At 35.8% G+C, this 24,399-nt stretch overlaps 3 protein-coding genes and 1 pseudogene across 4 annotated transcripts; 3 read left to right on the forward strand and 1 right to left on the reverse strand.

The window, feature by feature from the left end:
- Window positions 1–761: 761 nt before the first annotated feature.
- Window positions 762–18,855, forward strand: LOC123546257 (E3 ubiquitin-protein ligase TRIM33-like). 2 transcript variants are annotated; one of them, XM_045332454.2, is made up of 6 exons: window positions 762–853; window positions 13,150–13,240; window positions 13,714–13,812; window positions 15,641–15,731; window positions 16,422–16,737; window positions 17,599–18,855. In XM_045332454.2, the coding sequence occupies exons 2-6, from the start codon at window positions 13,193–13,195 to the stop codon at window positions 18,140–18,142; spliced, it is 1,098 nt and encodes a 365-aa protein (XP_045188389.2). In that variant the 5' UTR covers window positions 762–853; window positions 13,150–13,192; the 3' UTR covers window positions 18,143–18,855. The 2 variants fall into 2 exon arrangements, with proteins under 2 accessions (XP_045188389.2, XP_045188402.2); XM_045332467.2 differs by having other exon boundaries at window positions 13,714–13,806.
- Window positions 4,223–6,988, forward strand: LOC128548902 (uncharacterized; annotated as a pseudogene).
- Window positions 8,277–9,538, reverse strand: LOC123532845 (uncharacterized). Its single transcript, XM_045314439.2, has 2 exons — window positions 9,307–9,538; window positions 8,277–8,954 (listed from the first exon to the last, which is right to left on the reverse strand). The coding sequence occupies exons 1-2, from the start codon at window positions 9,405–9,407 to the stop codon at window positions 8,279–8,281; spliced, it is 777 nt and encodes a 258-aa protein (XP_045170374.2). The 5' UTR covers window positions 9,408–9,538; the 3' UTR covers window positions 8,277–8,278.
- A 1,990-nt stretch (window positions 18,856–20,845) lies between the features above and the next one.
- LOC128548901 (trichohyalin-like) lies at window positions 20,846–24,143 on the forward strand. Its single transcript, XM_053524520.1, has one exon. It carries the CDS (start codon window positions 22,563–22,565, stop codon window positions 24,141–24,143), a length of 1,581 nt encoding a protein of 526 aa, XP_053380495.1. The 5' UTR covers window positions 20,846–22,562.
- Window positions 24,144–24,399: the final 256 nt, after the last annotated feature.

The raw sequence follows: 24,399 nt of genomic DNA on the forward strand, positions 1-24,399 counted from the left end.
TAATTTTCGTTTCGTTTCAAGACCAACACTTCTGTTACAATGTATTTTAACAGTTCAATTTCACATCTCATTCTTATATCTTTCCGTTTCGTATAAGGTTGATGTTTGTGATAATTGTACACATATAATGAAATAGTTAATCGCACATGAATGTATGGTAGTACATTTTGTGACAATCATTGCAATCATAGACTGTAATATAGCTATAGTTAAGGATGAGAGACATAATTTAATAGAGAAAGTCGCTTTTTAACGTTGGTGTTACAAAAATGCTATAAATATAATCTGTCTAGTTTTACTTCATCAGATAAAACTTCTCATTTACATTTAGTACACTACATTTTTCTATTGATTATCCTAATACTAAGCCTTATTGCTCGAGTCATATCACTGACGGTTAACTAAAATTCATTTAATTAAGTCTTCATTCATATGGGAGCTTCATTTCATTGTTTTATTCTACGATTGTTACAAATTTTATAATCGCCATTCTTAGAAATTCAAGTACAAATAATTTTGAAAATTGTAAATACATGTACGTTATAAACAAGGTGAAATATGGGTCCATTGGGCCGGGTGTAAATTTCATGTTTCTTGTTTGTATGTATCATATCATTGTTGTTACACATGTCACTATAATAAATAAATGTCTTATATTATCTTATCTTATACACGCCTGCTTATCGTCTTAATCATAGTTTATTTTACATTGTGTATTACATTTAATCTATACTTCAAACTCACACGAACTGTATACACATTCAGCACAGAGTTTATATACTATAGAGCGGTACACATATGATGTGTACTTGACTGTTCTATTTTCGTTGATACAGTGAAATCACATGGCGAGGTAAGTTTATCACAATTTATTTTGCATTTATCTACATTATTCATACACGTTATGTATTCTTTTTGCTCGTTTTCAGTTACCATGGCGATTTCTCCGAAACTGCTGACTCGTCATGCATAGTTTAAAATCTATGTTATATTGAATTTAGTATTCCCTCATTCCCCCACACATACTTCTGCCCCATCTTATATTTGTTTTATATCTCATAATGTTTCTTGTCATCATATTGCAACCTAAACAACCTCCCCTGCTACCTAAAGAAAAAACACATCTCTCATGTATACTTATTTTTACTGGTTTATATCTTATAATTTTGATATTTTTGTAAACATTTTCAAATAGTCGACCTCGCAGTCCGCCAGCTCTTGCTTGATATTGTATCTATTTTAGTGTCCCTCATCCACATCCTCCATTTCTCCACAAACCACCATACATACCCTCCTCTCCGCCCTTGTATTTGTTTAGCTGACCTGGGCACGAAGTCTCATTAAGAGCTTTTACGGTCGTTTGATGTTCGTCGTCCATCCGCCCGTCATTTCGTTGTAGGTCATCTCCTTCACAGTTAGGCCTAAAAAGAAATATTATTTGTTTCTGGTTATATGCCCCCCACCTCCCCCAAAATAGGTAAGGTAGGAAAGTGCTTTTTTTACAATGAAGAAAGAGCAGCATATAAGCGAAAAGTATAAAAATAGCGAAAATATCGAAAAAATATTCAAACGCTATAAAATCATTTAGAGTCGCGGCAAATTTTTAGGGTAGGTCGGTATACTGGAAACAAAAAAGTTTTAAGGCCTTATTATGGTGGACGCAACTTGACCCTGATGGTTGACCTTTGTATTATAAAACATAATGAGGCACAACCTATTATTAAAAGGAGTGTACGTTATACGCTTCATCTCTTTGCATTCATATATTTAAAATTGACGTAAATTTATCCTGATATAGATTTACTGCAGTGGTGTAAGCGCTTGAATTCAAGTACTGGTTTTGTTAAAGCCCTGCTCCGCGGTTATTCAAATTCTATTGTGTGTATGCAACGCATGATTACAATAGGTAACAGTTAACGGGCACGCGCCAAACTTTAGCACGCAAAACCACAAGTATTTTATATAGATTTTTGTATAAAATAGACTCATTTTTGACAGGCGTCACTGTTCATAGTCAGGATTTTCATGCTTTTTCAGTGACAATTTAAGGTTAAAAGGTAGGAATGGAGCAGGTCTTGAAGTTATAATAGAGTAATAGGTTCGAGCCCTGTTAGGGATTTTTTAAAAATTTTTTTTTATATCTTTCAGCTTTTTTTCTGTTTTTAGTCTTTTGCTATTTCATTTTTATTATATTTTATGTTTTTATTATTTTTATTTTATTCATTTTCATATTTTTCATTAAAGACATTAGTTTAATCATACATGAACAAACATTCCAACGTCCGTGGCCTCTGCTGATATTTTAGTAAGGGCTCGATTTGAAGTATCTTTTTCAAAATATTTAGTATTATTTGAAATGATTTTTTCGGGCATCTAAGGAAAAAGCCATTTTCAAATGACAGTAATGTACGGTAACACTACTTATATACAAAGTATTGTACATGTCAAGGAAACTTTGCTGAAAAAAAAAAACGAACACGAGCTGCACGAGAAAATGGAAATACAAATTTGTGTAAATATAGAATAGTGTATTGGAAAGTTTTAACTGATCCTATGTAAGTATACACCCTTTGATACTACACTGTATACAAACTAATTCCATATAAATATGCACGGCTACCCTAAGCACCCCTTATTTCTACTATGAAATAATTGATATGAATAATCAGCCTACGGTCAACCATCGCGGTCAAGTTGCAACTGCTATACCCTGTGGTGGTCACCCTTCAGATTCCTTGGGATATAGGCCATACATGCAGACATATGGTAAGCAAAGAACTTTTACAGGAACAAATTATCCCAATGTAACACGCTGAAAATACTTCAGTCCTGACCGGGAATCGGACCCGGGACCTCTCACACCTAAGGCGAGCACTCTTCCACGTCGCTATAAAAGCTACCTCAATAGCAAGGAAGTATAAGTGCACCGTTATACTCTACCCTACTACACCAATACATAGCAATGTTTTGCATCATATTTAATATGAAAATCATTAAAAAACAGATATTTGGCATAGTCTGAAACTTGAATGGTAAATCTCACAAACTACTAAATATATACTGGCACACGTGTTCAAAATGATTTATATTTGTGGGATTTGATACCCAAACTACGAGGATTATTAAATATTTAGAATGTCTCAAAAGTTTGAAAATGTTTTAGTTCACCTGAGCACTCGCTGAACGTCCTTCGTCCCTCCGTCCGTCCGTTGTCACTTTCATTCATATGACATCTCCTTTGAAACTACGGGTCAGGACGCACCAAACTCTGTCAGTAGCAAGCCGGGATAGTCCTCTATCTGGTTTTTTCAAACTTTTCAGCTTGGTCTCATTTTTGGACCGCTAGAGCTAAGAAAAGACAAATCTTTAAATGGGGGCCTCCGTGGCCGAGTGGTTAAGCTCAGATCACTTATTCCTCATCGATCTGGGTTCGAGCCTCACTCGGTGCGTTGAATTCTTCATGTGAGGAAGTGACCCAGCTGGCTTACGGAAGGTCAGTGGTTCTACCAAGGTGCCTGCTCGTGATAAACTAATGCACGGAGGGGCACCTTAGGTCTTCCTTCACCATCAAAAAGCTGAAAAGTCGCCATATGACCTATAATTGTGTCGGTGCGACGTTAACCCCCCAAAAATAAACAAATAAAATCTTTAAAAGTATAAATGGTGTAACACTATGGGGCTACGCACATGAATATTACTTGGAATTATAGCTCAATAGGGAGAGCGCAGATCTACGGATCTCGGGGTCGTGAGTTTGAGCCCTGGGTGAGGCGTATGTTCTCCGTAAGGATTTGATAAAAGACATTGTGTCTGAAATCATTCTTCCTCCACCTCTGATTCATGTGGGGAAGTTGGCAGTTACTTGCGGAGAACATGTTTGTACTGGTACAGAATCCAGGAACACTGCTTAGGTTAACTGCCAGCCGTTACATAACTGAAATACTGTTGAAAAACGGCGTTAAACCCAAAACAAACAAACAAAATCTGGAGTTACAAGATCAGGCCTGGAAGCGTGATTCACAGGTAGATATTGCTGCGCCCAAATATTCCTCCCCGAGTAACTGTCAGGAGAACATTTGCAAAACAAGTGTACGCACAGACGGGTGGGAAGGTTTTAGGGGTTTCGAGATTTGGCTAGACTTAGACAGTTAGAGACTTATAGAGTTATGGAAGTTATTTGACTTTAGAAACGAACCTAGGATATAACACATTAAATACAATGGTAGATAGCGGCGAGTTATCGTTACTTACTAGGTGGCGCAACGTGTCCCGGTCCATCATTCGGATTACTTCGAGATTTATCTCACACAAAAACAAAGAAAGTTTACTTCCGTGTTCTATAAATTCAATTTAAACGTCTTAAAATGCCGAAAACTTGTTGTTCCGTACCGGGTTGTCATGAAAGGGGAGGACATGAATACCCGAGTGATCCTATAAGAAGGGCGAAATGGGTACAGGCCGTTCGACGACTTGATGAAAACACAATGAAAATGTGGACGCCAACAAAATCGTCCGTCGTATGCAAGAAACACTTTACACCGGATGACTACATGAAGGAGACTATTTTTGGTATGATAATATGATAAAAACTGTATAATTTCTCGCCTGTAGCATGTTTTTGTATTGCAATTTGATTTATTTCAAAACGAAAGTACCAACTGACAATTATTTTGGAGTGGGAGGGGTAATGTTTCATGTACTGTCTTAATTTATTTCATCATAAATAATGGGTTATTTGTTGGGTATGTAACATGTTTGACTGTCTTTCAATCTGTCAAGGACTAAAATTCAGGTCATAGGGGTCATTAGTCAAAATAATTTGACATTGGATTGTTTTATATTTGTGACTGGCATTCTAAATGTCAAAACTTGGGAGGACCCAAATAATGGAGAATGAATCACAGTACAAAGTCATGTAGAGTTATTGGATTTATCGCGTGTATACGCACAGTAAACTGTAATCGTGTACAGTAAATACTTACGTTTAAATCACCAGCTTTGTATTTAGGTAGTGCCTAGCTGTCCGGTAACTGCATGCCTAGACTGTGCTCTAGCAGTCCGGTAACCAGACGTGTTACCTTTCTGCCCGTTTTTTTAGCTGTGCGTTAATCAAATGCGTTCATGATTTATCTGTTTTTTGGCGTTTTTTTTTTTTTTTTTTTTTTTTTTTTTTTTTTTTTTTATCAAAATAGTGTGCTTGTTATTTAGTTGATAAATTGCTAATCATCAATACAATCAATGAATAGTTGTGCTAAAATGCAGATGTAAACTAAACAAAAGACAAAAATATTGAATTTTGGTCTGAGTTAAGCCTGGTATTTGTGTACAGGTTAATATTGCCATTTTCTTTGCAACCAAGGTAATATTAAAATGATAAATTCTATTTATTACACTTTCTAAATAAATTGATTACCGGACGGCTAGAAAAACCCTAGCAGATAGGCTAGGTGTCCGGGTTCCCGCAAGGCTAGACAGTTTCTTTGTGTTTATCCATGCTTTGTACCTTACAAGTTAAAAGGCCGGATAGTCTATTTACAAATCTAGGGTATGACAAACGCCCTTGAAACGGGTATCTTGTATCTTTAATGAAGTACGATATTGCTTATAAATTAAAATAAAATCATTAAACATGTCTTTTATTTCTTATTTTAAGGATTGAAACCTGGATATGAACGGCTTCTGGCAACAGCAGTACCTAGTATTTTTCCTTGGACAACAGCGGAAGGGGAGACAGCAAAAAATGGGAAAGAAAGAGCTTTGAACAGAGATTATAGAAAAAGTGAATTAGATAGGTCTTGTAAAGAAGACCTGGAGAGAAGTTTTACTGAACATGTTGATTTCGCAGAAGAAGTAATAGAGACTGAGACATTCACAGCAACACCTCTATTTGAAGATGAATTCACTGTAAAAAGCTGTATGACCCAGACTGATGAGACACCAATGTTCTCAATTGAGAGATTTTCTTCCAACAATGAACTGATACATTTTTATACAGGTCTGGAGTCATATGCTAAATTTATGTTTGTGTTGAATTCTTTGGGACCTGCAGCATACTGTTTGAAATACATATATTTTCAAATAAGTGGTATATCTGTTGAAAACCAACTGTTTATGACTTTGATGAAGTTAAGGCGATATTCAACAAACTTTGAACTGTCAACTTTTTTCTCAGTGTCTGAATCAAGTGTGAAAAATATTGTTTACACATGGATTATATTTATGTCAAAACAGTGGAGGGAAGCCAATATATGGCCAAGTCAGAATCTGGTGAGGTATTTATGCCGTCGGATTTTAAATTAAAATTTCCAAAGACGAGAATCATAATTGATGGAACTGAATGCCCAATTAAAAAACCTAAAGCACCTAGAGCTCAGCAGTCTACATATTCAACATACAAGAACAGAAACACTATTAAAGTTCTTGTTGGCACAACACCTGGTGGATTAGTAAACTATATTTCTGAAGCTTATGGAGGGTCTACCAGTGACAGACAAATTGTTGAAAGGTGTAAAATTGTAAATGCCTGTGACCCCGGGATAGTGTAATGGCCGATAAAGGTTTTAACGTTCAGGATTTGTTTGCGACAGCAAATGTACGAGTTAATGTACCAACATTCTTCAAAAAGAAAAATAGAATGTCTGGGAAAATAGTTGTTAATGACAGGAAAATATCCAGTAAAAGGGTACATATTGAAAGAATTATTGGACTAGGAAAAACTTACAAGATCTTGACATGTCCTTTAACGGGCACGGAAACAAAGTTGTCATCACATATAACTTATGTCTGTTTTATGTTGTGTAACTTCAAGACGTGTATAGTTCCAAAACATGCTTAGCACATAGAGTACGACATAGTTTCTGTTGACAGTTGTTGATGTCAAAGAAAACACAACACTTTGATATAATAAATATGTATATATTGAATACTTTCTGCATATTATCAAACAAGAGATTAAAAACAAGTAAAATAAATCAATTTCAAAACTTCATTCTGTGTTTATTCCTGAAGTTAAACTTAGAAAATGAATGCTTGATGTAGCATCAGTACAGATTTGAAAGATTTATGTCAGACCATTTTACTAACTACGCACCCATTTGATACCGTGATATCGTTTACATCACTGACATTCAAAAATGATATCAAATGTATTCAAATATATCAGAAAATTTTTTTTAAATTTGATAATCATTGTACCATTATTAATTTTAAATCAAGTTTTATTGATATCTTTAAAACAATTTAATGATATCAATGATATCTATAACTCATTTAATAAAATCAAATTATATCAATAATTTTACATCACAAAATGGTTTTCGATATCAATGATAGAATCAGGATGATTTTTTGATATAGGTATTCTATTTAACTGAAGATATTCTTGAAAAAATAAAAATAAAGTTCTGATTCTAGCTGACTAGTCGCAGTGATTTTACAGACAGGTCAGGTTATCGCAAATAAAAACATCTGAGAGGTGTTTGTTTTCTTAATATATATATGACAATGAACTCAGTCTATATATGGCTTGTAAAAATGTTTTTCCAGCAGGACCATTTTGAAATGGCTTTCAAAGAAAGTTTTTAACTGGCCAACCATTTCTGATATGAAAGTGTCATTTCTTTCAATATCAAAATATTTGATGTCCCTAATCTTCAGGTTATCTGCTGAACAGATAATCAGTGAACATTTTTTAGCTCCAGTGCACAATAGCTGGCCTTGGATTTGATAATAGTAATTATGATTCATATTAAGAGAGTATTGTCCACGGTCGTTACAACTTAAATAAGGCACTGTGACAGGAGTGATATCTTTGTCTCTTGCAGAATAAGGACATTTTGCTTCAACAATATGCTTTGCATTAATAATACCATCCGGTGAAGATGCTAAAAATGGAAATTGTTTCGAGACCACTAAACCACAGGAATGCACAGTGTTGCCGGTATCTTCCATAAATCTTGTTATAGCGATTGTTTCATGTTTGCGTCCATGTTCCAAGGCGGCCGCTTTAATTTCTCTTGTATCAACTAAAGATCTGGCTAGTTTATCTTTATCAGTCCGGTCAGTAGACTTGCAAATTTTACCAAACATCGAGGATGGTAGGCGCTTTGTACGCTCCTCTTTCCATAATTTATTCGCGCTCTGGCCAATTGTTTTTATTTCGATATCAATAACCGTTTCATCACTGATTTTGGTAACGAAAATTTTCTGAAGGAAATTCTCTTCTGGCGAAAGTTTTAAATAGTCATGATCTAATGCAACAGCTTTAGTGTTTGCTGGTTCAAAGTTTGAATATTGGCATTTTGGATATGCCAGGGAAATTCAAGCATGCATTTCTGAAATGGTCTTGATAGCTAACAGAATTTCTAAACTGCTCTGGTCTTGGGTCAAAGTCAATGTTTGTTAATTCAGCTGCACCAGGCATATCAAGTGTATCAGCCTTTAATGGACTTCCTAAATATTTTTTACACTTATGAAAACTTTGCAATTTTTGGGTGCATGTTTCTTCCGTTTTTACTGTCTTTTTCTGGGAGAACATTACTGCACCATAAAGTACTGTGCACACATGTTTGCAGTGAGCATGTGGCCCCATACCAGCAGCACATTCACACTGTGCCTCAATAACTGACCCCCCAGAGTTAAGTTCAACATCTACAGTATAACACACACCTTTCTTCATCTCTGCATGACAACTTGATTTAATATATACAACATCCTGTCCTGGTGACATACGGAAATATCTCAAAAACTGCTCATTGTATAGTCTTTGAATACGATTATCCAGGGTTTTCTCATGCTGTGCCAGATACTTATGCACACTGTCTAGTTCTGTTTTCGGAAATTTTGAATCCGAGTTGACATCCGCATATTTTGTGGGATCTGGTAATGTCATGTTGTATTCAGGCTCTAAAGTCTCTACATTTCCAAAGTTTTGATTTCTCTCGTAAGACACTAATCTGTAAATAGAATAGGGAACTATTACAAATAAGATGTATTACACGGCAGAACAAATAAATTCGTAATGAAAACGTTGAAACCAAACCCCACCCACTCACAGATGTATGAACAACAACGTAAAATAAAAATGTCTGGAAATAAAGAAATATCAAGAAACAAAGGAAAATATATTTTCTGGTCATTTATTTAGACTAATATAAAATAAAGCTACAATTAACTCATCAAACATACGCTAAATAGCAAATTATACGCGAAATAAATGTTGACAGCGTTCATTTTCGCCGCGGCGGCATTCTACTTTCGTTTTCAAAATATCTGTTTTCTCTCTAAAATAACGGGAAATGTACGTACCTTTCAACCAATTCATTCTTACGTCCAGAAAGTCTAGCACCCCTTTTTTTCAATTCTGCCTTCAGTTGTGGAATTGTAAATGATCCGAACTTAGATTCCATTTTTTAAAAGTAAAGAACGTTTGTTTTGATTTGTCTCAGAATGATGCTAATCGATAAGGGATTCTGATGGACCGGGAACAGTGGCGCCACCTGTCGGTTGGCAGGGGAAGATAACCAACTATTATCTGCCATTATGTATATTGAAATAGAGTTACAGACAAAACACAACGCATTAATTATCTTTACGCCAATACAACATGTAAAGTGTTACAATGGTTTATTATTTGACCTTTAAGACCATTGCAAACTAGTAATCTATATTCATTTAATTACTGTTTCAGATTAACTTCATTAAGAAGAAAATGGTCTTTTTAAGCATTTTGCGGATGAGTATAGCTTTTTTTTCGTTATCGGCAGGACTCGAACATGCTCGTATATTTCCGTCAATTCTTACGGAATCTTATTTATTTCTCTAACGGCACGGACTGAATTAATTAGCAATTTGTGGACGCTCCATAATCTGATTTTGTTTACAGTCAATATCCAGTTTTACACAGCTTGAGGATCGAAATTCAAATTTTCAGATGGAAGAATTTCGAAATCGCTTCAAATTTGGACCTGAATGGAAGCTCGAAGTGCTATATCCGAGCAAGCTTTGAACTTAGAGTCTGTCGAAAACGAAAATTTAAGTAACTGATAAATTTTAGCCTTTAAGAAGAAAGTAATCACAAGTTATTATTTTATTATATTATTTATTATATAAGTTATTCTATAAATTATCGAATTTTGAAGCGGTATACTAATATTTCGTTTATGTAAGAAGATCGAAATTCAGATTTTCAGATCACGCTGAGTGTCACAGACACTGAATTTCGTGCAAACTCGGGAGATTGAAATTGAATTCAAAAGAAAACTCTGAAACAATGAAATTCTAGCTAGAAGTGAAAATAGAGTTAGCCGGAAGAATATTTCGAGCTAGTCTGAATTTCTTGTCTTTTGGCATTCTCAAAATTTGAACTGCGATCTTTAAGCCTGATCTAAATTCAATTCATGCTCAATATTCAAACTGAAAATTTGAATTTAGCGGCTAGATTTTCGAAATGTTTAGCCGGCTCGAAATTATATTCAATGCAAGATCGAAATTCAGTTGTTCCAAAAGTTAGTTTCAATCATAGCTTTCATATTGTTTGCTTTTAAATTCGAGCAGGCTTGAATATAATACCAAGAGTAATATATTTAGCTTCTTATAAACTTTAATTTCGTTATATCCAATCTGACACGATTTTAAAACTTTGAATTAGCTCTTGAGCAGATCCCAGTTTCAGTACTGCATTCGAATTCAGTTTTTTTCTTAATTTGAAGTATGCTTTTCGAGTTGGCTCGATATTCAGATTTCAATCTCTGAACAGGCTGTAAATTTAATACCAGGTCGAAACTCGGCTTTTGGAATATTATGAATTTCAGTCATTTAGCAGGCTCTGGTTTAAATGCTATTTTAAAATTAGACAATTTTGAATTTCGATATTTATGGGTAGCTTGGGATGGAAATGTGGCAAGTTATGAAGTTGTGAAGTTGAATTTCGATCTTCGAGCTGGCATAAGATTCTAATCTAGTTTGAAATTTAAGACAGTCTTGATATTAAATGTGCAACCACAGTATATACGGTGTGTCGTTTGGACCATCGATATTTTTATTCCTGAACCCCATACCTCGAAAGTCGAAATCACATAACTGCAATGATGAATGTCGAAACCACGATAGTAAAAGTCGAAACACGATGGCGAAAACACGAAAGTACGATTTTGAAAATCGAAATCACGAAACCCCGATGCTGAAAACGCGATATTGTTTCGCATTTTCACCATCGTGTTTTCATCTTCGTGGTTTCGACTCTCACCATCGAACTTTCGACATCGTAGTTTTAATTTTCACAATTTTTGTTTCGACTTTCATCATCGTGCTTTCGACTTTCACCATCGAGTTTCGACTTTCGTTGAAGAGAGTCAAAAGTCGAAAGCACGATGACGAAAGTCGAAACTGCAATGTTGAAAGTGGAAACTACGATGACGAAAGTCGAAAGCATGATGATGAAAACACGAAACCACGGTTTCGAAAACACGATATCATTCATCTTGGTTCCGTGATTTCGACTGTCGCCATTGTAGTTTCGATTCCACCGTCGTGATTTCGACGTTTATTATCGTGGTTTCGTATTTACTACTTTCGAGATATAAAAACATCGATGGTCCAAATGGAACACCGTAGTTATTTGATGCCACACAAACTATTTATAACCCTAATTACATAAATAAAGTATTACAATAGCGAGCTTCTATCTGATTGAAGAAATTATTTTTGCAAAAATGATTATTCCGTTGTCATAGTAATGTTTCTGTTGGGAATACCATTATAAAGGTATTCTTATTAATCCACTAATACACCAAATAACATTAGGTTTCGACTGGCTGACAAAATATTTTTTGTTAATTATCGTTTTCATTTACCTTTGCAAGCACTGTAAATGTAAATAAACTTGATATTTGATTAATCCGTATGATCAAAGATATAGTACAACGGTACATTGGAGAATAAGGGATTGATCGCATATACCGGAGTAGACCGAAAACTGCCGAAAAGTCTCGACGCCAAATTTATCATTTGCTTTTGCTGTGACTTTCACGATGGGTCTAATGTTTCCATATGAATATCATTGTAAGGACAGTTTCCGAACGTGCTCCAAGAAAGGGCACCCGTCGATATTTAGGGTCGTTAGAGCTAAAAATAGAATACCTTTAAATTTTAAATAACTTCTTATAATGATTCGCTTGGTGGATCTTCATCAAACTTGGTCTGTAGCATCATTGTAAAATATCTCCCTATGTTGTTTAAATAGGGATGCACGGACCCTTTGAGAGGGGCACTAGAGCTAAAAACAACAACAACAACAACAACGAAAACAACTTTAAACGACTTTTCTCACGAACTGCTTGATGGAGCTTAGTCTTCATTGAACGTAGTCCGTAGTATCATTGTTAGGTCCGCTCCCAAATGTGTCCAAATAGGGATACCCGACCCCTTATAGGGGCCGCTAGAGCTGTAAACAAAAATATTTAAACAACTTTTTCTTATGAATTGCTTTATGGACCTTGATCAAACTTGGCCTGTCTCATCAGTGTAAAGTCTGCCCCCAAATTTGTTTAATTAGGAGCACTTGGTCGCTTGCTTTTAAGGGAAGGCAAAACTAAGGTTTGAAATACCTTTTAACAACATTTTCTCATGAACGGCGTAATGGATCTTCACTAAACTTGGTCTGTAGCATCATGGAAAAGTCCGCTTTTTAACTTGTTAGATTTTGGGCATCCGAGCTATTGTACGCTCCCTCCCCCACCCGAGCTAAATATAGTAATACCTTTGTACCTTTGAACAACTTCTTCTCATGAACCACAGGATGCAGGTAACCATAATAAAGAGACTTTGCAAGACACCCTCAGCCTGCTCCAATGATCAGTGTGTTTTTCCTTCCCATTTTAAAGACCTAAGAAGCAGTAAGTGTTTTAACTGTTTGTCATAGGCGAGCGATCTTTGCCGATCATGGTTCTCGCGTTTTTTTTATAAATATCATTGCTCATAACAACAACTGTTGTCTTATAATAAACATACAAAAACTTTCGGAAATTTCTTTTCTTATGCTTGCTCAGTTGTTATAAAACTTTAAAATTAGAATGAACAGTATGATAATGTTCTAGTCTTTATATGAAGGTAGTTCAATGTTCATGTTTTCAAAATATTATTACCTTTCAGTCTTTCTCATGGACTTTGATTCAGTAATCCATGATTGAGGGAAATGGACCCACAGGCCGCCTTTGCTGACGCTGTCGCCCGCGCAAGACAGGTATGGTTCACAACAATATTTTACAGTTACGTTAAAGGGGACTTGTTCTGCTGTTAAACATTTATTCTTGATTTGTCGTTAATATAGTTTATTGCGCTCTTACATGGGATGGACTCTAAATTTTGACTTAAAATGATCTTTCTTGACATATATTTATTTTCTTTTTTTATTGTCGCACGATTTTGGGGTCAGTATCTTCAATACCTTTTATCCCTAGTTGCTATTAATTAAGTAGGTATGCGATACATGTCTGTTTAATAATCGCAAACAACTTAATTATAAACGTTATAACTCGGTGGTCTACTACATGACTACTTTTTATACTTTTCATATGAAATCAGAACTTAGAAGTAACCAGTTGGAGAGCTGCGTTTTCGAGTCTGGAAAAACGTTATCTAAGCAAGCATATTGTGTAGATTGTATGAGAAAATAATACAAAATTAACAAGTCTTTAAACTAGAAATACGTTACAGATAGCGGCAAATATCTATCAACCTGCTTTAGATGAAACGAAAAGTGCTGGAACATCACACAACAGAGCAATGGGCAAAAAGAGATTCAGAAAAGTAACGGTAAACACTCCTTTGTATAGACAACTGTTTATATAAGTAAACAGAAATTTAATACACACCGCCTATGACATATTTTACTACAGCATAACAAATGGTAAGTCTGTTTGTAAGTATATTTGTCGGCCGATAGATCTAGAGTATTTTGTTTCTGATCGATAATTAAAGATCGTGTAGACCTACAGCTGGCGAACTTCATCATAGCATGAGTGTTTGTTGTCGACAAATCATATGTCTATTGGTTAAGGTTAATTTAGGTCAAAGATGCAGGTCACAGCGTATTTTCAGACTGAAAATTCGAGCCGGGCTACCTTCTACAGCCTATCCTGGGGGCATATGTGTTTCACAAGTAGCTCTCGTTTTATTGGATGGCGTTCAGGTTTCAAGTTCAGGTTTGAAGTTCAGCTTCTCAGTTATACTATATCTTCTTATCTACTGCTGCTATACTCATTAAACCTACATTTGGAACAGTAAAAGGCAGAAGTATATTTGCTAAGGGCCATGTACTTAAAAGGTCAAGGTCTTGGTATCAGGTATTGAAAAAGTGTTGTTTAAAATTGTATGACAGCTTTACCAATTTTATCATATCTTCTTAACTGCTTCCCCTATTATCATCAGTTCTTAGATAAGGGCTGATCTTTGAAAGGGACAGACTTCATTTGATTTATGGTCAGGTATCCCATATACATGTAATGTCATTTAGGTTGCATTTTGTAGCACTGTTGGTTAAACTTTTATGACAAACTACTAAATTTCACATAATCTTCTTAAACTACGTTTCATATTGTTTTATAGTAAACCTTAACATCCTACCCCAGTTTCTACCTCCCTCTGTTGCACCCATTTCCTACCGACACAAAAATCTCACTCTAACTTATATTGTTTCTGATACCACCAATCCGCTTCTTTTTATGCGCCTTCCTCTTTTAAGATTTGAGCCCGTCCGCATATCTCAGATCTATGGATCGTGGGTTCGTGAGTTCGAATCAAAGCGAAGAATAAATTCACTGCGACGATAAAAAGAACATTGTGTCCAAAATCATTCGTCTTCCATCCCAGATTCATACGGAGAATTTGGCAGTTTCTTGCGGTGTATTGGTACAATATGCAAGAACATTAATATTTGCTACATAAATTGTCCGCCGTCCCATAGCTGAAATACAGTGGAAAAACGGTGCTAAACACAAATCAAATATTTTTTAAACTCTTTAGTACACGTCACGCGTAAACTTACCATTTCAAATAAAGCCCCACCCTCTGACTGCTTCTGCTTCTCCATAATGTTTTATAGTACATCTCTTCATGACCCATTGCACCCCCTCTCCCCACGAACACTTTTGTATCACATTCACTGTTTTCTGTTATGTTCACTTCTCTACTGGCAAACTGCCACGGTAGCCTAGTGGAAGAGCGCCTGCGGCGTAATTTTGCGACCTGCCCGAGTCACAAAGACGTGAAAAATGGTACTAGCAGATTTCTCGCTTGGCGCTCTGCTGTGACTAGTCAGCCCGGTGTCAGTAAAACAAGACGGGATCTACGGCGTGATGTTCCATTGAGGCAGCACTTGACACACACTCTAGTAGCAACCATGTTCGAATTGTCGAGCTTACTGTCCTTCTGATAGATCTTGTTATATTTCTATTGATACGTAGCAATAGGACTATTAAGGAGTCCAGCTGCTTTGTACCATAGTTCCGAACAGACCTGTTGTAAACAAAAACAAATATTTGGTGCTTTCTGTAACAAGCTACTGTTATCATTATCTCGTACACTGCACGTTAGTCACAAACTTTGCAATTAATGAGATTGACAGTATGTATTTCAATTATAGGTACAGGGGAAAAGCATTTCGCAAGCTGTGGGTGGTAGGCCAAGCGGTACACGAAATGACATTCCATCTGGCTCTGAACCGAAAGACGCTGGTGAGTAGAACTCTCTACCATGTTTAATCAGTCGTAAAAAGATAATGGAAAATACCAATGTATAGTTTGTATGAAACTCAGTACATACACATAGGTCAGTATGGAAAATAAGCACGTCTTTTTACGGGTCGCGGGGTCATGAGTTCGATCCTTGGGAGGCGGAGGGAGGGGGGGGGAGGGCTCCATGATGATTTGATAAGAGACATTGTGTCTAAAATCATGCGTCCTCCCCCTCTTATTCATGTGGGGAAGTTGGCAGTTACTTGCTGCGAACAGACTTGTACTGGTACAGAATCCAGAAACACTGATTAGGATAAATTCCCGCCGTTACATAACTGAACTACTGTTGAAAAATGGCGTTAAACCTAAAACAAACAAACAAACCAAAACATAAACAAACAAGAACAAATGGCCAATAGGAATAACAGCGTTCTAGTAATATAGACCACCCCCACCCCTAATAAATCCGGCAATAGTGACATTTACTTATAAGTATATAGCCAAAGTAAAACAATTTTAGAAAATGACAAAATAAATGAATAAGAACAAACAAACGCCGCCTTTGAACGGCAAATGGCAAAACTATTTCTTTTCAATGTAATAGTATATTTCGTTATATCATTGAAAGCCGTATGAAAATAAAGATTAACGTATTTGTTAAATCGTACATGGAAAAATTGTTTTTGACAGGCAGAACAAATGATTTACAATATACATCGGATGTCTATAAGGAAATTACCTGCACACCGTGTGGAGAAGATGGTTTGAGGGAAGAAGCAAATAAATATTGTCCTAAATGTCAAGAATATCTTTGTTTAACTTGTGCGAAATGTCATCAGCGTATGAAAGCAACACGAGAGCATTTACTGACCGAGCTGAAACAAGAGGATCAAAGTTTTGCTGTTCTAATTGAGAAGTGTTGGTACCATCCAGACAGAAATATTGAGATGTATTGTGGAACTCATGATTTGGTGTATTGTACAAGATGCATAGCAACAGAACACAGGTATATTGTTTATTACATGTACCTAGGTATTAACTATTCATTAGCAACACCCAGTTAACCCCGGACGTCTATTTCAGAATATTTTATGCACCTCCATCCAACGTCACTTTAGAGGAGCACTTAAATTCGCCTTTGGCCATACGTCTCTTTGTCCGTCTGAACTTTATGTCAGACATTTCACTGCAAGATATGTACAGGAGATAAATATTAACATGTATACGTCACTTTCTGGGTTGGTATTAAAGCAGTAAATACACATATTTCCCAGTAAAGCGGGAAATACTGGGAAGTCCTTATTTTTATAATCCTTTCATAGCAAACCTGTTCCATTTGTGTCGAGAAGTCAATGACAGAACATAGTACACTCATTAGTTGGTAGGGATCAGTGACAGTAATACACTATGCATTGCTTCAGGCATATGACATGTTACAAACAACTTAAAAGCACATGTTTGTATTTTTTTCAGTAAATCATTAATCAATTTAAATTTTTGGAGAACTTTTAAGTAGCTGTAACATGTGTTAGGAATGTCTTATTATGCCTATTGCCGGTTTTAACACATATATTTTTCTTAACAACCAAGTGTAGACATCTGTTCATATTTTATTAACATTTGCCTATATTTAAAGTGTTTAAAGATTCGTGTCATTTGGCTGCTGTTATTACTCATATCATCCTTAACCCTTACGCTGCTAACTTTCTAAAATGAACATGTGCTTCAATAACCTTCAGACATTTCGTAAGTTTGGTGTATGCCGCCATTAATCTTTTTCCCCTTGCACGTACACCAGGTACACTAGGTAAAGTGTTAAGTCAAAGTAACCCTGAAATTTATCATTCTTAATTAGCATTTTTTACAGATCGTGCAATGGAGTGACAGATGTAGAAAATGCTGCCGAAGACACTTACAGTATCCGTGAGGTGCAAAAGTTGCAAGACGAAACGAAAGTCATTTATGACAAGTTAGTAACATGTAATAAGAAGAAGGAGGATTATCTAATAGCTGCAGAGGACCAGTACTCTGATATAACAGGTAAAATTAAAGAAGTCAAAAGAAAAATGACACATCATTTAGAAAAGTTGGAAAGGAAAGCAATCGATGCCCTGAAAAAGACTAAAGCAGAAATAAGACAGGAGGTTGAGATTGATATGTCAGATATACGCACAATGATCGGGAAGGTAGAAGAGAGAAGTCAGAAAATGGAAAGGGCAGTTCAAATGGATAATGTTCAAACGTTTGTTCAAGTTAAATTGAGCCAAGAAGTAGCTAACATTGCCAGGAAGTTACATGAAGAAAATGAATCAAAATGTCAGAAAGTGATTTCTTTCACCGAAAATGAGCAAATCAGCAAAGATTTTATGAAAACGCAGTATCTTTGTGAAATTAACACATTTGAACAATAAAAACTGTACTGCTATTTCTGTTGGAGCCTAAGCTCCCATTCAAACTATGCTTTACGTAAGGGAAACATATTGCGTTGAAATCAGCCGTTTTGTTATTTGTAGATTTCAGAAAGAAAATAAACAATTATTGTGATGTTTTCATCCATTTATTTCTTTGTAAAGTTAACAAAGAGATGGATCACATATTAAGCTCATATCGTCCATTTTGATCTTTGAAAGATTCGCAAAGGTAAAGATGAATGAATATAAACAAAGAAAACAACTATTTTGATGTTACGTGTATATGTTTATTATGAAATGCATAACTTCCGCTTATAACTACACAAAGATAAATCGACAATACGAAACAATAGGAAAAACATAGGAACAAATACCTTGTCTTTAAGATAGGTCAGATGCGGAGTGTTTACTTCTTTCGTAGACGTACACTTACATTTCAACATTCTTTCTTGCAAAATGTAAAATCTCCACAGGCACCCCTTCTTAAAGTTTAGTAGCCATACTAAATTAATTATTCGTGCAAAGTAACTACACTTAATACCTTATATCGAGTTGACATCATTGTAGAAAACAGACCAGTAGTGGTATGCTGGTTACAATACCCCATTCAATCATGAAAGCTAGACAACCAAACTCTTGTCGTAAAATTCACAAAACGTATTAGTGTTTCACTTTGAATATAAGTAACAGTTAAATTATAAATATAAAATGTATCTTTTGTTAAGGTTTTCATAATTAATTATTATAAATAGTATTTGTATTTAGTCCAAATGAAAGTAGCATGCACCGTGTACTGTCAACCTGTTATGGCCGCCATGTTGGTTAAATCTGATTGCGGATATTTATTCCGGGCAAAACCTACTTTCATTTTTAACGTCATGTGTAGAATGTAAACAGATATATAAACTAAAAACTGTTTGCTTATAAGAAGCATTCTACCGAAAGAGCTCAATCGAAAGAGTTATATAGAAATTCGAGAAAGATAGAAAAAGTTAGAAAATAGTTCAACTTTAAGAGAAAAAGATATGCAGGTATTTTTATAGAAATATAGAATAGAAAAATTAAGGAGCATATATAAATTTTGATCAATGGAAAAATATTGAGGTTTTTGAAGAATCTAGAATGATTGTTAAATTATTGACCGTCCTAACAATATGTATAAAAATACTAAGGTACCTGGTATCGCATGTCAAAATACTGTCTACAGAAAAAAATACTGGAAAATATTTGTGGTGACATTTCTACGATGACACAGAGGTGACATCCGCAACACATTATTTATATTGTGGCCACAACTTAGTAAATTGTGGCCACGAGTTATTAAATTGTGGCCACAACTTAGTAAACTGTGGCCACGAGTTATTAAATTGTGGCCACAACTTAGTAAACTGTGGCCACGAGTTATTGTATTGTGGCCGCAGTTTATTAAGTTGTGGCCACAATATAATAACTCGTGGCCACCACTTAGATTAGTCAGTCAAAACGACCGTTTTATCTTTGCCGCTGTATAAAAAGGGTAGGGACAGGGTGCGCAATTATGGTGACAGATTTCTGTCAATTCTCCCCGCGACCCTGCCGAGCGAAAACACAAGAGTTAACAAGTTAAAATGGCGAGGTCGCGGGGCGAAAACACTCTGTTTAGGGGTGGCTCAGAGCGAAAACACGATAATTAGCGGGGTCGCGGGGCGAGATTTAGTAACTGATATGTCGGGGCCGCGGGACGAAAACACGATAATCAGCACTGCTTAAACGTCGAGTTTCGCACTGCACCCCCAACATTCCAGCTACTAAATTTCGCCTCGCGACCCCGCTAATCACCGTGTTTTCACTCCGGGCCCCGCTAAATAGCGAGTTTTCGCCCGTTAATTCTAGTGTTTTCGCTCGGCGGGGTCGTGTGGCAAAAAATGGCTATTTAGCGGGGGCGCGGAGCACAAACACGATAATTAGCGCCTCTAAACTGGGTTTGCGAGCCATTTTAGAACCCCACATGTGACTAGAGGGCCATTCTACAATAAGGGGCCATGGCCTCATTTTCTTTGCTGTAAATGAATCAAAGGGCCTCAGGGGAGGTAAAAAAGTTGTTTTTAAGACAATGTGTCCGGAACTGGGAGGAGAAGGGTTGTGTGTGTGTGTGTGTGTGGGGGGGGGGGGGGGGGGTCCCCAAGGGGCCATTTTGGTTGCTGAGCATATTATTCGGGGCCATCGTAGGCCCCTTAAGAAATGACTCTTTGGCTTTTGGCCCACTAACCTAAAGTAGTACACCGTCCGTCCGTCCATCCCTCGATCCATCTATCTATCCATTCCTGTCTAACCGTTTGCAGAGACTTGGACACTTTCGTGCGCGTCCATTTCGCACTCCGTCCCTAGCGGCAAAGATAAAACGGTCGTTTTTTTGATTGGCTGATCTAAGTCGTGGCCACGAGTTATTATATTGTGGCCACAGTAAATGTAGATATAAAAATGTGTGTAGACATAAACGAATGTTGTTCGACAGAAAACACTTAAATAAAGTCGAGTCCTCTGTTAATAACTCCAGAAAATTCTGGAGTGAAATCAAACGGGTATTAAATAACCCTAAATTAGAGAATATTATATCATTGGACAAATGGTATAATCACTTTAGTAATTTATTTTCGAATACAGTAGAAAATAACCATGTATGTGACAATGTATGTGTCACTTTTGATATAGATACACGTTTTAGCATTATAACAACTCGTCCATTTATTTATCTTTTAACTATGTAACGACTTAAAGGAGCATTCGACGACGACAGTTGAATCTCTATATATGTCTGAGAATAAGAACTTTGCGAGCAGTAGTTTCGCTTTGTTTAGCACAAAAAAGTTACCGACAGAACATCCATAATCATAATGCATATTACATAAATATATGCATTACTAAAATCTTATTGAATCAAATTTACCAAATGCCTGATTCGTTGAAAAATTTTCATTCTGAAAATTGTCGAAAATTTTAAAAATAACCCTCACCATCTTCTGTAACCCCCGTGACATTTTGCGCTCAAGAAAGGAGTATGAGCAGAGTCTACGATACTATGACTTATCAAAATTATGGACTATTCAAGACTTGGAAAAGGATAGGTTAGATTTGGGTTTTCCCCTACACCTGTGTTTACCTGGATTTCCCCAGATAATATATAGACTAATGACGTCACAACCATATACCGACCAGGCCATTGGATAGTTATATACGGATAATAGGAATTCCCTATTTTTGTAAACATTGACTCGTGCATACGGATTGGAATCTTTGGGTACCCAAACTAAGAAGTAAACAGCTGCAGCATTATGTCGTTCCGTCGTCGTACATGAAGGCCTTTATCGTCGTTGGAGCCCTAACAGTCGTCGTCAACGGATATAGAATGGATTCGTGCCATGGAGACATTGTGATTTTCAAAGTTTGATACTTTGACAGGTGTGACATAAACAATAAATTTGAAACTTTTGAATTTAGTGTTTAGTGTATAAATCTGGATTAGAAATATTTTTATGGATTACATATTGATGGATATACATGTAACTGGTAAGAAGTATTAGTTGAGATTTTATAATTTTACAAACGTACTTGATTTTGACACTAGGCTGTCAAATTTGACAGGTGGTTCTACCCTCACGTGACTGTGTGAATAAACACTATAGTATAGCATTTGATGTTTATAGTTAAAATTTAGTTAGAATATCTGCTAAGTGTTATAGTTTTTGTTGGCGGCTGATAAATCTTTGCAAAGGTACACTTGCACAATTAAACGTCTTACACCTGCCTTTCAAAATATTACCTTTCCAATATTATCGATAAATCCTATAGTTAATGGTGTATAATCCATTAGCCCCCGTAGCGCAGTCGGTTAGAGCGTTGTCTAGAAAAGTTGAGAACAGATTTGAGGTACAGTAGGTGTTGGTTCGATTCCAGCTCGGGCCTTGAAAATGTTTTTCTGTGTCAATATTTTTTAATATTTATTTTTGTGTGTGTGTCAAGGTATTATCTCAAGCAATAAAGTAGTATCATACGATATAATTTAATTATATTGAATGGAAATAAATTCATTACCGGCGCGTACAAATATGTGATCACAGCGGTATTTTGAACACGGAGTTTTCGTACAAGACAGGTTTATTATTTTCTGAAGATATTATTTTTTGATTGAATTCAGAGAAAAATATCTTATAAGAAGATAAGTAATTTAGAACATTGCTTTCGATATCAGGAATCGGAATATTGTGTGAAGTGATAAAAGTACAGTGAATGTGATGTGATATTTTGCATAATCAGTCGCAACTAAAGTGAACACAAACAAGCGTTATAAAGAAAACGTGTATAACAGTATAGTGATCGGTTAGTTTGGTGAAATTTAAAGTGACATTGTGAAAGGTTGTTGTGAACTTAGAATATATAAGAGATGGCTGAATATATTTCACCGTATGAATTACACAGACTTATGTTAGAAAGGAGAAGGAAACAAGCACTTCTAGAAGAAGCCATTAATAAGGAGGAAGAAGTAAAGGAAAGGGAGAAAATGCTTAAACAAGAGAGTTTGAAAAACCTTCAAATGCAAAGAGAATTGATAATGCAACAAAGAAGAGACTTGCGAGTTGACAGAGAAGATAAAGAGGATATGAACCCAAATGAAGAAGAAAGTATTTATGACTATTTAAGCGAACACGGTTTACCTCTGGATGAATTAGCAGCTGTAGATGAGTTAGATTTTGAAGAGGGAGAAGCACTTTGTAGTTCAACACACGAAGAAGCAAGTATTGCGAACAGTCTTTCAGGTGTAGAAAACCCAGAAAAAGAAATAAATTTATCAGGCGAAATTGAAAGGCTTGATATAATGTTACAGTCCTTCAGACATGAGGATGGTTTTGTAAATGATAAAGATGAACATACTGATTCAAGAGACTTTACTGTACACAAAGAAATATCTACCAATGAAATTGGAGATTCTTTCAAAGTATACCCTGAACAAATCCATTATCAGAATACTGAAGCTGAAACAAATAAATATGTTGAAAAAGATCAAGTGCCGGATGAAACTGTATCAAACGCCATAAGTCATAGAATAACTCAGAAACCAGAAAATCCTGTAATAGATAGAGATATGGTAAACGATAATGTACAGACAGGATACAGTAGAAACCAACAGAGGAGTAGAATGGAAGAAGATATTGCAAATCTAGAAGAAGAAATAGCGATAGAAATGTCCGCAAAGAAACAAGATGTTGAAATAGATCAATACTCGAAAGCAACAAAAGTGAATTACACACAGGCTGAATTGTTGGAGAGATGGAAAGAGTTAGGAAAAGAATTAGAGGAAGTAAATAATAGACAGGAGAATAAAGGTAGAGGACATGTTGAAAGGTTTCAGACAGAAACAAAGATTGGTATAAGTACCAAAGGACCTTCACAGCCATCAAGTCATAACGCACATAAACAAAGAGCAGATAAAAGTGTTCTTAGAAATGTTAACGATATAGATAGAGACATGTCAGAGAAACAGAACAGTCGGACAAGACAAAATGTTAAAGTAAAAACAGAACCTGATAGATTAGAGGAGTTACAGAGACAAAAAGACGAAATAGATAGACAGTTAAGGGAAGAAACATTAGAAAGAGATAGAAAGTTATTAAAGGAAAAGACGGAAAGGGAAGAGAAAATACGACAAGTATTAAAGAACTATAAAGAAAAGAAAGAAAGAGAAAAGACAGAACAGGAGAAGAAAAGAGAGAAACAGAGACAAGAAGAAAGAGAAATTATGGCTCGTATTGAAAGACTCAAAATAAGAGAGAAAGATATAAATAGAAAGAAAATAGAATCCGTATACGGAAATGTAAAAGTGGAGATTCTCTTATTCATGATTTCTATTCAGCAAAACATTCATCAAATGAGACTTGTACAGATTGGGGAATCAGAATCGAAACACTTTTCTATCAAGCCGTTGATAAAGGAGAAGTCGATGAATCTAGAAAAGATGGCAAACTAAAAGAGAGATTTTGGAGAGGGTTTTTTTTTTTCAGAAAGACTGAAGAATGCGACAAGAGTGACTTATGAGTCTTGCGATTCTTTCGAGAAATTAAGGAAAAAGGCAAGATTGGAGGAAGTAGAAATAGATACAGGGAAAGAAAATAGGAAAGATGTAAGTCCAAGTGAAACAACAGAAGATAAAACAACGCAACCGAAAATACACCAACCGATAAGGACTTCAGAAACAGACTCGAAATTAGACATGATACTGGAAA

This window comes from Mercenaria mercenaria, chromosome 15 (assembly GCF_021730395.1).
Source record: "Mercenaria mercenaria strain notata chromosome 15, MADL_Memer_1, whole genome shotgun sequence".
NCBI lineage: Eukaryota > Metazoa > Mollusca > Bivalvia > Venerida > Veneridae > Mercenaria > Mercenaria mercenaria.